At 46.3% G+C, this 14,857-nt stretch overlaps 1 protein-coding gene across 11 annotated transcripts in view; it reads left to right on the forward strand.

The window, feature by feature from the left end:
• The window catches only part of LOC134458339 (probable E3 ubiquitin-protein ligase HERC1), a 110,620-nt gene that overhangs the window by 48,331 nt on the left and 47,432 nt on the right, over positions 1-14,857 (forward strand). For 10 of the 11 annotated variants that reach the window (XM_063210603.1, XM_063210593.1, XM_063210597.1 and 7 more), the window contains exons 28-40: positions 165-285; positions 547-787; positions 2,356-2,522; positions 4,899-5,060; positions 5,692-5,789; positions 6,129-6,227; positions 6,726-6,893; positions 8,668-8,907; positions 9,135-9,218; positions 9,451-9,673; positions 11,683-12,019; positions 12,969-14,041; positions 14,496-14,697. In XM_063210603.1, coding sequence (XP_063066673.1) covers positions 165-285; positions 547-787; positions 2,356-2,522; positions 4,899-5,060; positions 5,692-5,789; positions 6,129-6,227; positions 6,726-6,893; positions 8,668-8,907; positions 9,135-9,218; positions 9,451-9,673; positions 11,683-12,019; positions 12,969-14,041; positions 14,496-14,697 — 3,215 coding nt within the window. The remainder of the gene's footprint in view (positions 1-164; positions 286-546; positions 788-2,355; positions 2,523-4,898; positions 5,061-5,691; positions 5,790-6,128; positions 6,228-6,725; positions 6,894-8,667; positions 8,908-9,134; positions 9,219-9,450; positions 9,674-11,682; positions 12,020-12,968; positions 14,042-14,495; positions 14,698-14,857) is intronic. The other variant, XM_063210599.1, reaches the window with a different exon arrangement.

The raw sequence follows: 14,857 nt of genomic DNA on the forward strand, positions 1-14,857 counted from the left end.
GCTCTTAAGGACAGGGGGATTGTCTTCATGGATATACAGCATGTGCAGGTTATTTTACCCCTTTTTGATGACTTAATCACCCCTTCTCATATGTGTGTGTGTCTGTGCCTGTGTGTCTGTCTCTGTGTGTCTGTGCCTGTGTGTCTCTGTGTTTGTATGTGCAGTCTGGGACCCAGTCTGCTCAGATGAGCACCCAGAGGGAGCTGCAGGCTGCTGCCCACACACTATACCAACAGCTGGTACGGGTACTTCGCCAGAAGGTGGCACTAGAGAGGGAACAGACTGGTAAGAACACACAATGTTTATGCCTCTCCAGGGACTGTAGCCAATACCCTGAAAAATAATATCTGTAACTCGATTTGGGAAAAAGCGTCAGTGTAATGTAATTTAATGATTTCTGTGTGTGTGTGTGTGTGTGTGTGTGTGTGTGTGTGTGTGTGTGTGTGTGTGTGTGTGTGTGTGTGTGTGTGTGTGTGTGTGTGTGTGTGTGTGTGTGTGTGTGTGTGTGTGTGTGTGTGCGTGTGTGTGTGTGTGTGTGTCCCTCAGGAGCGTACCAGCACCTCCTGCTGGCCACGGTGTTTGCGCTGAACTTCCACTACCAGCCGGTGGACCTGGTGGTGATGATCCGCAGCGGGCTGCTGGAGATCCTGTCCTGCCTGACCGACAGCACCTGCGTGCTGATGAACCAGCGCTGGCTGGCCGCCTCCGTCTCGGGTCACATGCTGCTGAGCGGGGCCGTCAAGCTGGCCAGCGCGCGCCTGCTGCAGATACTGGCTATCGCCGCCAGGTGAGGGGGTGGACACGTGAGATGGTGGACACGTTTTAGAGGTTATATGTCTTTATGCCGGCCATCACAGTGAGGTCGGGTAGTGGAGGGCAGGGCTTGACACTAACTTTTTCACCCACTGGCCAGTGTGGCTAGTGATTTTCCCGAGTCACTAGCGATTCAGCCATAAATTTGATGTTGTTGGTTTTTTGCATGATGGTGGTGTACTGTACATCTAACCTCAGAAAATGAGGTGTTAAAGCAAGATGAGTGTATAGCGTTCAACATGGAAGTATATTAAGCAAATAGAAACTAGTTACTAAGCTTTTTCTTGAACTTAGATATGAACAATTGATACACAAGGGGCAAGCAACAGAATATAGGGAATATATGATGCATATGTCAGACCAAGGAGTAAGCTGCCAGCCAAATTGGCTAGTGACACTGAAAGTATTACTAGCCACAGCCAAGTTTTACCAGCATTTGGCCGCTTTGCAGGTGCCAGTGTCACGCCCTGGTGGAGGGGTGTTAGAGGTTACATGTATTCATACCGGCCATTGATCTAAGGTGATGAATAGGTGTTCTCAGGAGGGCAGGACTTGTTTTTGAGGGACAGCTGTGGCGGGGGGGGGGGGGGGTGGGGGGGCAGGACTTGTTCCTGGTTGGGCAGTGCCCACCCCTGCCACCCCCTAGACACGGCCCTGGGTGTTATAGAGCCGTTCATCTGATTACCAGCTTCAGGAAATGTTGTAGCATCTTTGATGTTCAGCCCAGTAGATGATGAAATAGCATGGAAATCAGCTGTGATGTAACTACAGACAGATGGAATACATGACAGGGTTTTCATGAGTTTCCCCAACCGGTTTGACCACCTTGAATGTCATCATCTGAACGAGGAAGTTTTCGTGTGGCCTATAAAGCCACAAGTATATAAATATTTACTCATTCACTAATAGCTACCCAGCGCATTGCTTTGGGAACAAAACAATGTAATGTCACCTACAAGGTGGGACAGGAATGTTCGGACAATGAGAGCTATGAAGAATGTTTGCTCTCCATAGACTATGATCTGGAATTTAACATTCTCACATTGTTGTAGAACGCATTATTTCTCAAAGAATGTTCCAAAACTCACTCACTTAAAGTTTAACTAAAGTTAGCCAAGTAAACAGCCAAGTGTGCCTGCATCACTGGATCTTGTGTGTGTGTGTGTGTGTGTGTGTGTGTGTGTGTGTGTGTGTGTGTGTGTGTGTGTGTGTGTGTGTGTGTGTGTGTGTGTGTGTGTGTGTGTGTGTGTGTGTGTGTGTGTGTGTGTGTGTGTGTGTGTGTGTGTTGTGTGTGTGTGTGTGTGTGTATGTGTGTGTGTGTGTGTGTGTGTGTGTGTGTGTGTGTGTGTGTGTGTGTGTGTGTTTGTGTGTGTTTGTGTGTGTCTGTGTCTGTGTGTGTGTCTCCGTGTGTGTGTGTCTGTGTGTGTGTGTCTGTGTGTGTGTGTCTGTGTCTCTCCGTGTGTGTGTGTCTGTGTCTGTGTGTGTGTGTCTGTGTGCGTGTGTCTGTGTGTGCCTCCGTGTGTGTGTGGGTCCTGAGAGCAGTTCGTACGAGGAAGCCCTGCCGCTGGAGGTGACTCAGGCCCTAATGGACGTGATGTGTGAGCAGCTGCAGGGGCTGCTACTCAGCGTCCGCCAGCAGGAGGCACTGGAGAGCAGCGCGGTGGAGCCAGCCGACCCGCACGCCAGCAGCGCCAAGCACAGACTGGAGAGTAAGTCACATTCATATACAGCACCACACGCACTGGAGAGTAAGCCACATAAATATACAGCACCACACTGAGTGGAGAGTAAGTCACTCAGTACACACCACCACACTGAGTGGAGAGAGTTGGTCACATAAGACACACCACCACACTGACTGGAGAGAGTAGGTCACATAAATACATACCACCACACTGAGTGGAGAGTAAGTCACATAAATACATACCACCACACTGACTGGAGAGTAAGTCACACAGTACACACCACCACACAGACTGGAGAGAGTAAGTCACTTAAATACTAGGGGTGGGCATAGATTAATTTTTTTAATCTAGATTAATCTCACTGTAATTATGAAATTAATCTAGATTAATCTAGATTAATCTATATCAAAATGGCTCATTCAGAATAGGCGCGCTAGCGAAATAATGCCGAAAAAAAACCTTGGGGGTTTCTTTAGACAGATGCCGCATTAGACCAGAGCTCATCTTTTTTTTCTCCAAAATGCATCTCATCTTCAAAAAATGGTCATGTTGATTCTTGGTGATGAAAAAAATCACTGCAATATTTGTAAAGTGTGTCGAATATGTTGGGAAGCATTTACAGTTATAAGATACTGAAATTTCAAAATGAACAGCGCTATAAGTTGTATAGGCGAATAGGCCTGCAGATAAATCTATCAAACATTTAGGCTATTTAAACAAAATGACCTCAACAGTTCAGCATTTCTAATGGGCAGAGAGAGAGAGAGAGAGAGAGAGAGAGAGAGAGAGAGAGAGAGAGAAGAGAGAATCTGCCACTGACTGTTAAAAAGAGCAGCCGCTCCTTTAAGAGAGGGAGGAGCTCTGCGCACAGCAGCCCACAGCAGCTCCAGGCTGGATTTCTAGAACCTACAACAGCACTGGCCTTCGGGGATTTGGCCTAAACCCGACAGTTGTTCTCAGAGTTAGAATGCCAGAGGAGTAACAACTTGAAATGAATTCCGTTTGCAAAAAAAAAATCAAGCGCGACAACCGCGATGTTTATTATTACCGCCTGTTGTATCTCAATAGTCGCAAATGCGTGATCGCAATACAATTACACAAACATTCAGCGAAAGTAGATATTGACAGTTTCAGTTTGACAATCTTCAAAATGCATATCACACGGACTGTTTTGCAATGATGGCACAGGCAAGATTTCTGGAAGTGGTTGTGTTCCACGCAATGCGTGAGGAAATGTAGGCTATGTCGGGCTGGTAGGCTACTCACACACTGTCTCTCTATGCTTCACCTCAAACAATAACGTCTCTTTAATCTACCACTTACGAAAAAGCACTCAAACAACACCTACCACGGCAGAGAGATGAATGTTTTCAGCATGCAAACCCTGTTCATATTTAGTTCTGCTGATAGCAACAGGAGAGGAGAAGCGGCTGGAGCGCAGTGTAAAAGCGTCTGTCAATCAAGCGCTACGGTGAAGTGCATACCCAAACTCCAAACCCATATTTTGAATATAGATTAACGTGCGATATTTTCTTTGTCGCGCGACAAGAGGCTCACATTATCGCAGCACGTTAACGCCGATAACGGCCCACCACTAATAAATACATACCACCACCCTGACTGGAGAGTAAGTCACATAAATACATACCACCACACTGACTGGAGAGTAAGTCACATGAATATATAACAGACTGGTGAGTAAGTCACACATTACAGCACCAAGCAGACTAAGAGAGTAGGTCACTAAATCCGCAAAAAGGCCACATTAACAAGAGAGTAAGTCACACCATACATTAGCAAGCACAGACTGCAGAGTAAGTCAAATAAATATACTACACAGACTGGAGAGTAAGTCACACAATACATCACCAAGCACTGACTGGAGAGTAAGCCATAAAATACCCCCAACCACACAGACTAAAGAGTACAGCCCAAAGCATACAGTAGAAGTGAAATGAATAGCGTCAGCCGCAAGCACAGACCAGAGAGTGAGTCAGAAAATACAGCGCCAAGCACAGACAAGATAAGAAGTCAGCAAATCTATACAGCTACTCAGTAGCTCAACCCATGTATTTACATTAGCATACGCTCCTCTGACTGGGGTTTCAGCAACCTCATTGTCAAACAACTAGAATTTCTTGAGTCTTTCTAGCAGCCTGATACTGAGACATGTTTCCATGCAAGGAATAAACTGAAACACAAATTCAATTGCTGTAATGTATAATAGCTATTATAAGTGCATGCCAAAAGTTTATGCTGCTATTTGTAACTTGTTTTTCACTGTAGTAAACCTTTTTTGAACAACAGAAATGGCTAACAGACAATGAAGTGATAGCATTAATAGCGCAATTCTATGTTTTTGTGTTAACGTGTGGATGTGTCCCTTGGACTGTGTTGCAGAGGTGGAGGCGGTGCGGAGTAGCAGGGTGGTGGAGTCTCAACTGGCCGACTTCCTGGTGTTCCTGAGGCGCATTTTGTCACTACGGGTTACAAAGCGAGTCTCCACCTTCATCAAGTGGATCGACCCACTCATGACAATCATCTCCTACAAGTGCACTACAGGTTTGTGATTTCAAATGTTGCTGCATCTCTTTTGCCCCAGCATTGGTTACATTTTTGTGTCACTTTTTTTGCCTATCAATAAATGGGCTTTGGTAGAGGTGAATTAAATGTGGGACATGGACAGGGTGGGATTGGATAATAACCATGGGTTGGACAGCAAGACCCCTAGCACATGACTTGAAAGCTTTAATGTCCTTAAAAAGGCAATTTGTCTTACAGCACAGCAGAATGACATAAAAACATATAGGCCTACAATAAAAGTCACATACAGTACAAACACAATAAATAGCTGGACATATAAGTTTATATGTAAATAAATACGTAAATAAATACAGACCATTGGTCAAATGCATCCGTTGACACAAGGGGATTGCTAAAAAGTAAAAAGAGGTCAATCGTGCATTAGATCAAATATGAATGTCCATAATGTCAAGAATGTATCTCCCACATCTTGTTCAATTTGTTAATTGCCATGGGGATGGAGGAGTTCTTTGCTTTATTCGTTGCATGCACTTTCACACCCTACCCCAAGCGTCACCCTTGTGGCCACCCTATAACATCAGTAGATTCTGAAGACCATTGTCCTGATGTGTTTCAGTGTAGTAAATTGATGAACTGTGTTGTTTATCAGGGACTCCATGTTTCCGGAACCTGCGAACAAAGCTGCTGGCCTTCCACATTCTGGAGGCGCTGTTGCCTTCCTGCTCTGAGCCCGTTCATGTTAAACAGGTGAGGCATCATCAAGGGGAAACAAGCAGGCATGGGGTTTGTTTACATTTGAATTGTTTGAGTTGTTGAATGTAAAATGCTGCTGTAAAGGGATATACATTAATGCACGAGTGACTTATAAGCACACAGTGCTCTCTAGTCCTCTGTGTAACATGCTTAATGTGCTTCTTTTTTTTTTTTTTAAACCTACGTGAAATCCGATTTAATTGTTGAATTGTGCTTGCCTGTTTTAGGTCGTTCAGTCTAGCACATGGCTTATTATTTTTGTTAAGGATGTGTCAATCTCCTATTTATTCAACAAGGTTGCGCTTGTCCCTAAGATATCCTCTTTCCTTATAGATTGTGGAGCAGCTCTTTGGACTTTTGTCCACATTTATGTGGGAAGAGCCACTGGCAGCCAGGAAGAACCTTGATGCTCTTCCAGAGGGCTCTAAAAGGGTAAGTAGCCACCGTCATGCCCTTGCTCATTTAGGAAGCCATTGGTCTATGAACTGCACCTCTAATTGCACATTTGATATTTGAATTGTCTTTGTTAAGGACAGAGAGAGAAAAACATAGGCTTTTCTGCATAACAAGCACCTATCTTTATTTCTTATCTATTTCTATTTTTTTATTTCTCTTTTTCCCTTTTTTTAATCTTTTTTTTATCTACAGAGCAACTTGGGACATGAATTTCCCCTCGGGGATAAATAAAGTCTAAGTCTAAGTCAACTGATATTGTACCCTGTCAGCATATTGTAGAGCCTATTTGACTCACCAGCCTAAAAAAAAGCCCACAAACTGTATGTTGAAATGGCTAAAGAAATTAGAAATGAAATTAAAAATGTAGATTTTGATCTTGATATGCTTCATTTGCATAAGTGAACACGTATTAACTATGTGTGCATTTGTGTGTGTGTGTGTGTGTGTGTGTGTGTGTGTGTGTGTATCCTATAGGAAAGCATGAGTGAAGAGGAGTGCATTCCCATTGGGGATTTCTCATTTGACCCGCACAAGCTGACCTGCTGTTCCCTGGAGAGTGGGAACGTGCTGGCCCATGGAGCTGGAGGGAAGGGCTACGGCCTGGCCACCACCGCCATCACCTCCGGATGCTTCATTTGGAAGGTACTAGCAAGCAGTCATGAAAATCCCAGCCAGTTTGGAATCCGACCTTGGTCATTTTCCAACCCTATCCAGTAGGGATGCAAATTATCGATTAATTCATTAATCGTTAGTTGATTACCTTATTGATCGACTTAAAATTAATTGATAAGCGGCGTTTTTCCCCTGATATGTCAATGTTTCTATCTACTTAATCTAAAAAATGTAGTTAAAAAGTGAGAAAAAAATACTACATTTAAATGAATTCCATTTAAACTCTTTAATCCAAAGGTGATTTAAATCTTCACACACACTCTTCACATGCCCATTTCACCTGGGTCTTTTGTCAGTAGAATTGGCGATTAATTGCGATTAATGTTTTTTAATCGATTAATGCATTGATCGATTAAAGTCGATTAATCCATTAATCGTTTGCATCCCTACTACCCAGTGGCTCTTTCTCGGCCATTTCCTGTCTCCTCTCCACTGCACTATTTAATTAAGGCACAGGGATCCCTTCTGCATATTTTGCCTTTTTAGGATGCGGGGGTCAGGGGTGGTTGGGATTGCACAAAGATTATACCAGAAATGTCCCATGCTTTTCAGTTTGGTGATACCTACTTGGCCACGCAACAAAAATGGGTATTTGCCTACATACGAATCTCATATTTGACAAAATTGGTGAGTACTGCCTTTTGGTAGGTTAGAGTTGACCCAATTATTTGAAGTAAGCTCCGTCATAGTGAGCAGATTCATTTAACACAAGTGCATCTGCTAGTTTGTAAACTCACCTGTTTTCAGTCAGGACACAGACAGAAGAATGCATGGGTTTTTTTTTTAGCCTTGCGCAGTGACTATATACCACTGCTGTGTCGGTTGGAAACAAGTTTGCTTTTTGTAGGGTTTGTACGGTACTCAATGTAGGTCAGTACACCTTTTTTCCCCGAATACCTTCTTGTTATGACAGAGAGAGACGGCTCTGGAGTAGGGATCCAACTGTTTTTCTTTTGCACCACAGAACAGCTATGAAGCTTTTTCTACAGGTGGAGTAATGGAAAAGGCTAATTCAGTGTCAGTGCCTGAGGCTCATTCAGACATCAGTGAGATGACTTTTAAATTATGTACAGCTTGCAAAGATTAAGCAGCTTGTCTCAACATGTTGCTAAACCACACTTGATTGTTTTGTCACCTTAAAAGCACCGAAGTAGACAATCAATCAATCAATGAAAAATATTTATATAGCACATTATCATACATAAATCTGCTAAAGAATAGAGAGGAGAGAAGAAAAAGAACTATATTGTGTTATAGATAGTGTGTAACTAACTATCACCATAGGCAGATGAGAATAAAGCTGTTTTTAATTTCCTTTTAAAACAAGATACTGTTGGGGCCGTTCTAATTTGGACAGAAAGATGGTTCTTTTGTCTTTTGCCGCATAATGACTAAATGCCATTTCACCCTGTTTAGACCTGGCCCTAGGCACAACCAGTAGAGGAGATTCTGAAGACCCAAGATATCTATTAGAATGATATTGCTCAAGCATATTTACAATATATTTAGGGCCTAAGCCATTCAGTGACTTATAAACTATCAGAAGAGGTTTAAGCTCGATTCTCTCACTGGAAGCCAATGCAAGTAAACCATTGCTTTTTTTCTGCAGTGTTAGAAAAGGGAGTTTGAGCATACTCACAAAAGACGTTTTTTTTTTCAGTGTTAAGCTAACCTTCTTCTTATTTTTTATTATATGTGACTGTACAGTGTATCAAGTGTTCTCCTCTGTCTCCCCTTGACCCAGTTCTACATCACCAAAGAGAACAAGGGGAACGAGGGGACGTGTATCGGGGTGTCCCGCTGGCCCATCCGGGACTACAACCACCGCACCACCACGGACATGTGGCTGTATCGCGCCTACAGCGGCAGCCTGTACCACGGGGGCGAGCTGGGCCGAGCCCTGCCCTCCTTCACCCAGGGCGACACCATCACCTGCATCCTGGACATGGAGGCACGCACCATCTCCTTCGCCAAGAACAACAAGGTCTGTTTGCAAATGGCCCTGACAAAACTGTATACATCACTAGGGTTTACAAAGTAAAGTTGGTCTGCATACTGATAGCAAGACACAGCTGACTGACGCATGAAGGTTTGTTTTTTATCAAATCTTGCTCTCAATTAAAAAGCTTTCTGAACTATTTCAGTTTTTCTGTGATTTATGTCCTTTTTTAGCATTGGTGTTTATGAACATAATGACTGTTCCCCATGCAGGAGCCAAAGTTGGCCTTTGAGGGAGTGGACGCCACCGAGTTATACCCCTGTGTCCTGTTCTACAGCAGCAACCCTGGAGAGAAGGTCAGTCAAGGATGATTTCTCTTGATCTTCTTGAAATTCGAAGTTCTACTGTTTTTGTTATTTATTTACATTAATGGAGCCATACCTTAAAACTGTTAAACCTTGAAAATATAAAAGCTGGACCAGCCCCTCAGATTTGTCCCCAATGGTTAGCAGCAGCAGTGTCACTTCTGAGATTAGGATGTTGAGCTGGCTTGATCTCACCAGCTCCTTTTCTCCTCCTCGGCCCCAGGTGGCGCTGTGTGACCTGCAGATGCGCGGCATGCCCAGTGACCTGCTAGCGGGCGAGCCCCTGTGCAGCCCCCGGGCCACCGTGCTTCTGGAGGCCACCGTGCAGCTGCTGCGCCGCCTGCACCAGTGCGAAGGCTGGACCGCCCTCATCAACGAGCACATGCAGGCCCGCCTGGAGCTCATCGCCCCGCTGCTCCGCGACGACAGGGCTTTACATAGAGCCGGTGAGTACTGGGGAGCACACTGCACTGCTGCACACAGCCACGGGTACACGTACACGCAGGGTACACAGCCACAGGGTGAATGGACAGCACACTACACTCAGGGTTCCCACGGGTCATGGAATTTCTGGAATATCATGGAATTTCTGGAATTTCATAAAAGTTTTTCCATAAAAGTTTTTGGAAAGTCATGGAATTTTAACATTTTGTATGCATAGTCATGGAATATCATGGAATTTTCTCAACAGTTGTGTAGAAACAAAAACTTTTTTGTTTGGTGTGTAACATTGTTTCTTACTGGTTAAACTACAACGCTTTGCCAGAGACAGTTTGGTTTCGCACTGTAAAGTGCAATATTCTAGGATTAAATGAGCCCACCTGGCGGTGGCTCGGCGTCGTCTCTAGGGGTGAAGATAATCTTCAGTTTACACACTTTTACGTTTTAACGTAAAAAAAATGTACGGAAGTGGTCATGGAAATTCTGTTTTAGGGTCTGGAAAGACATTTTATATCTGAATTAGAGTGGGAACCCTGCACTATATAACACAGCTTCAGGGCAGATGGGTGGATCACACTACACTGTTGTACACAGCCACAGATCTGGTGAGTGGACAGCGTACTACACTGTATAACACAGCTTCAGGGCAGATGGGTTGATCACACTGCACTGTTGTACACAGGCGCACGGTGAGTGGATATCACGCTACACTGTGTAACACAGGTACAGGGCAGGTGGGTGGATCACACTACACTGTAGTACACAGCCACAGCCACACGGTGGGTGGGTGGACAGCGCACGACACTGTTGTACACAGCCACAGCCACACGGTGGGTGGGTGGACAGCACACGACACTGTTGTACACAGCCACAGCCACACGGTGGGTGGGTGGACAGCACACTACACTGTAGCACACAGCCACAGCCACACGGTGGGTGGGTGGACAGCACACGCCACTGTTGTACACAGCCACAGGGCAGGTGTATAGATCACACTACACTGTAGTATACAGGCACAGAGCTGGTGAATGGACAGCATACTACACTACACTACACTACACTACACTACACTACACTACACTACGCTACACAACCACAGTGTAGGTGAGTAGATCACATACTACACAGTATAACACAGCCACAGAGCCGGTGAGTACTGTGGATCACTTGATTCTACACTGTACTATACAAGTACATTCAGACCTTCCTGGAGCTCATTGACCTGCTAAGGATATGAGTAGAGCTGATGCTACACATTATCGTACTACACCACATTACCCCGGCTATAGCGACTTCAAAGCTCCGCACACAATTGGTTTGGCCAACTCGGGTTGTCAACCCATTTCTCCAAGGGAGATCCAAAGACCGTGTCCAGCTGGTGTACTTAAAATGCCCATATACTACTTACTGGTTGTAGCTCAATAGTTGGATAGCTGGTGGCTAGACCTCAAGTAGCTTTACTTTGTGCAGAATCAAAGGTAGCGTAGGCAGGGCCAGGCTGGGTGAGTGCAGCTCACATCACGACACTTTATACGTACTACACAAGCAGTTGTAAATAGAGTGAGTAAGTAAAGATCGTATCACACCACAGCACACAACACTACACTACACTACACCAGCAGTAGACAGAGTGGGTAAGTAAAGATCACACACAAATACACACACACACACACACACACACACACGCATATTGAATGTATTTAAAAGGCTATTTAGTCACATAGGTTAAATTAAGAGCTGTGGGGAGGGTAAATAAAGTATCTATGCCATATGTATGCCAATGTAATGGGTTGCTATGGGCACCTAACGTGACCAGGTTCCGGTCTGCCTAAAGGGGCGTGTCATAATACTCCTAGCATTGAATAGAACAGTCCTTAGGTCTGCCTAGTTCTGCCTAAAGGGGGATCCCCCCCCCCCCCTTGCAATAATAGAACCCGGAAACAATGGGCCAATGGAACCTCTCTCTCTCTACTTCTCATGACTGAGTGATGTGATTTTGTGTCCCCTGTTACAGGCCAGAGCCCCAGAGGAGGCCCAGAGGAAAGCCCAGACCAAGAGCGCTGTGGTGGCCCAGAGAGCGGCTCCGGCTCTGGATCCGGATCCACATCCACTGTTGGCCGCGTGGTGGAGCTGGTCACGGGCCCCGCCGGTCTCTCGGAGGCCCAGCTGAGCGCCCTGTGCACGGAGGTGTGGCCCGTGCTGGCCCTCATCGGCGGGGTGGACAGCGGGCTGCGGGCCGGAGGGGTGTGCCTGCACAAGCCCAGCGGGCGCCGCGCCACCCTGCTGGGGGTGCTGAAGGAGGGCAGCCCCCTGGCCAAGCTGCAGTGGGAAGAAGCCGACCTCACCGTCAGGTACCCACACACCACTAAACACACATACGCAAACAGACAATTTGGTTTGGTTTTGTTTTGTATATAATGCGTGTATGCTGCCCATTCGAAAATGTGATCTGTTTGTGAATATTTGTTCGTCTTACCAAATGTGTTGCTCTGACCAAAGTACACAAAGTTTTGCAGTCACAGATCTCTATTACAGGTAGTTAAAAAATGCTGGACATGGAGAATATACACATTTATACTGTACATTTCAAAGTCATAATGAATGAAAAATGTAAGTGATAAATATTCATGACATACATGTACATTTCTGAATGGTCAGCATAAATTCTGGAAATAAACTGCTAAAGCAAATACTCTACCTTTAAAGACAGAAGAGAAACAGTACTGAGCTATCTTTATAATATTTCTATTTCGTTATAATATTTCAATGTTCAATGTGTTCTAGTCATTTTGTAATGCAATTACTATTGATACTGCATTGAGAGGTGAGCTGAGTGAGCTTAACAACAAACATCATCATTTTTGTATTAAATATATGATACTTTCCATTTCTTGCTAATCTGCGTCCTCTAAGAAAGCTTAGAGCCTGTTCTTGACCCTGAGACTTCACTTCCTTTTCTGCATGTCTTGTCGTCCCTTTTTTATTTACTCTTGTTAATTTCTTGTCTCGTTCATTTGTTTCACTTTTCTCATTCATCCTTTTTTATTTTTTCTCTTCTTGTCTTGTCTTCCTCCCCCCCTCCCCTTCCATTTGTTTCCCCCTCAACTCCTCTTGTTTCAATCCTTCCTCCTTCATATTTCCTCCTCCCTTCCTCCTCCTCCCTCTCCTCTTCTTCTTCCTCCTTTTCCCCCCGTCTCTTGTCTGCCCCTTTTCTTGCCTTCCATACCTCCATGTATATCGCCTCTCTCTCTCTCTCTCTCTCTCGCGCGCCTTTCACTCTGCGACGGCACTAACCAAAAGCTCCCTGAATTCTTGGTCACCCAGCGACACGCCCCTCTCGTCCCTGGAGCCGTGCGACGTGCCCCAGCTGGACGTCTCGCTGCTGAGGGGTCTGCGTCCGGCCGTGCTGCTGGACCTGCTGCTCCTCACCGGGCTGCTGGAGGAGCCGGAGGGGCCTCTGGGGCCCTCAGCCGGGGCCGGGGCCAGCTCTACTATCCTCCGCGGCACTAGAGGGCGCTCTGCAGACCTGGAGCCCAGTGCTGCTGCTGCTGCTGCCGGCCTCTCCGCCGCCGCCGCTGCTGCGTTGCAGCGGCACGAGCTGGAGCGGCGCCTGGACGAGGACATCGCTCGCGTCATGCAGGACGAGGAGGCCCAGTCTCCCAACGCTCCCGCGCTCACCCCCGTCACCCCCGGCAGCACCACCACCAGGGAGGTAGAGGAGCTCCTGAGGGTGGTGGAGGAGGAGGAGGAGGAGGAAGGAGAGGAGGAGCAAGGCAAGGAGGGCAAACGGCTGGACGAGTCTCCAGACTCTCAGAAGATCACCTCCCCGAAGAGCCCCAAACCTCCAGGGACGGAGCAACAGCAAGAGGCCGGTGGCGGCGCCGTACCCTTGCCGCCCCCAACGCCAACCCACCTGGTGCCCCGGCCCGACCTCTTCGCTCTGGAGCTGCGTGCCGTGCGCCTCTCCTACCTCCTGTTGGGCGCCCTCAAGTCTCTGGCCGTCATCCTGGGCAGCGGCAGGCTAGCCGACCTGCTCCTGGTGCAGCCTCGCACAGACGCCGCCGCCTCTTCCTCCTCCTCCTCCACCTCCACCTCCGCCTCTTCTTCCTCCTCCACAGCCCCTGGTCCTTCGTCATTGGGAGGAGAGGCCGCCCAGAGCCCCAGCTCCACTTCTGTTGGTGGTGGTGAGGAAGCTGGGCTGGAGCTGCGCTCGGTGCTGCAGTTCGTGGTGCGGAGCATGGTGAAGTGGGCGGTGCGGCCGTGCCCCATCAAGCACCCGGTGGCGCTAGCCGATCTGGAGAGGGCACAAGTCATGATCTACAAGGGCGTGCTCAACCGGCTACACCAGGACGGCAGCAGCAAAGACCACAGAGGTAAGTCAAGAATCAATCCCAAATCAGAAAATGTATTTTAAACACATCAGGCATTTGTAAGGCAGCAGTTAGAATCAGAGATGTGTTCAGGAGTAAATCCTGAATCAGGAGGGACATGTATTTGACACATATTGTGCATATTTGTAGGTAAGGCAGTAGACCTCAGACATCAGGCATAAGAAACCATGAAGAATGAAGGAATTTGGTCATGCGTGTATATTTTTTCTCCAAGAGAAAGTTCAGAAGTTGCTAATCTTTATCCAATATTCTTGTGTTTTACATGCATCACAGATAAATGTGTGTATTCAAAATGGAGAAAATGCACAAAATTAAGAGTTAAAAATGGTGATGCTCCAGTTAATGTCCATAACATGTTAGTGCCTAATTTGGATTCTTAATTTCTTTATGGTTATATTACGTAATTACATTTCTGTACTCTACTTCCTCCATCTAGATCTGGCTCTTCATTCGGCATCTCAGCCGGTTTCCAAGTCCTCCAGCTCTGTGTCCCTCTACAGCAACGGCTCTGACGGCACGGCCGCCTTCGGCCAATCAGCATCCTCCTCCACTAACGACCTGGCCAACTCCCTCCTGACGGCGCTTCAGGCCGACGGCCTGGAGAACTTTAACCCTTTCCTCCCCATCAACCTGTTGCAGTGAGTTTCAGCTACATTCACTTTGCTCTCTGTATTCTCTGATATCGTATATGTTTCTGAACAGGCCTGACCAAATAAGCAACCCTGACATACTCAGAATGGTTACCTGGCTTGCAGTTTTTTCAGACAGGCAGATCATTAAAATCACCTATAATTGAAG

Source organism: Engraulis encrasicolus, chromosome 11, assembly GCF_034702125.1.
Source record: "Engraulis encrasicolus isolate BLACKSEA-1 chromosome 11, IST_EnEncr_1.0, whole genome shotgun sequence".
NCBI lineage: Eukaryota > Metazoa > Chordata > Actinopteri > Clupeiformes > Engraulidae > Engraulis > Engraulis encrasicolus.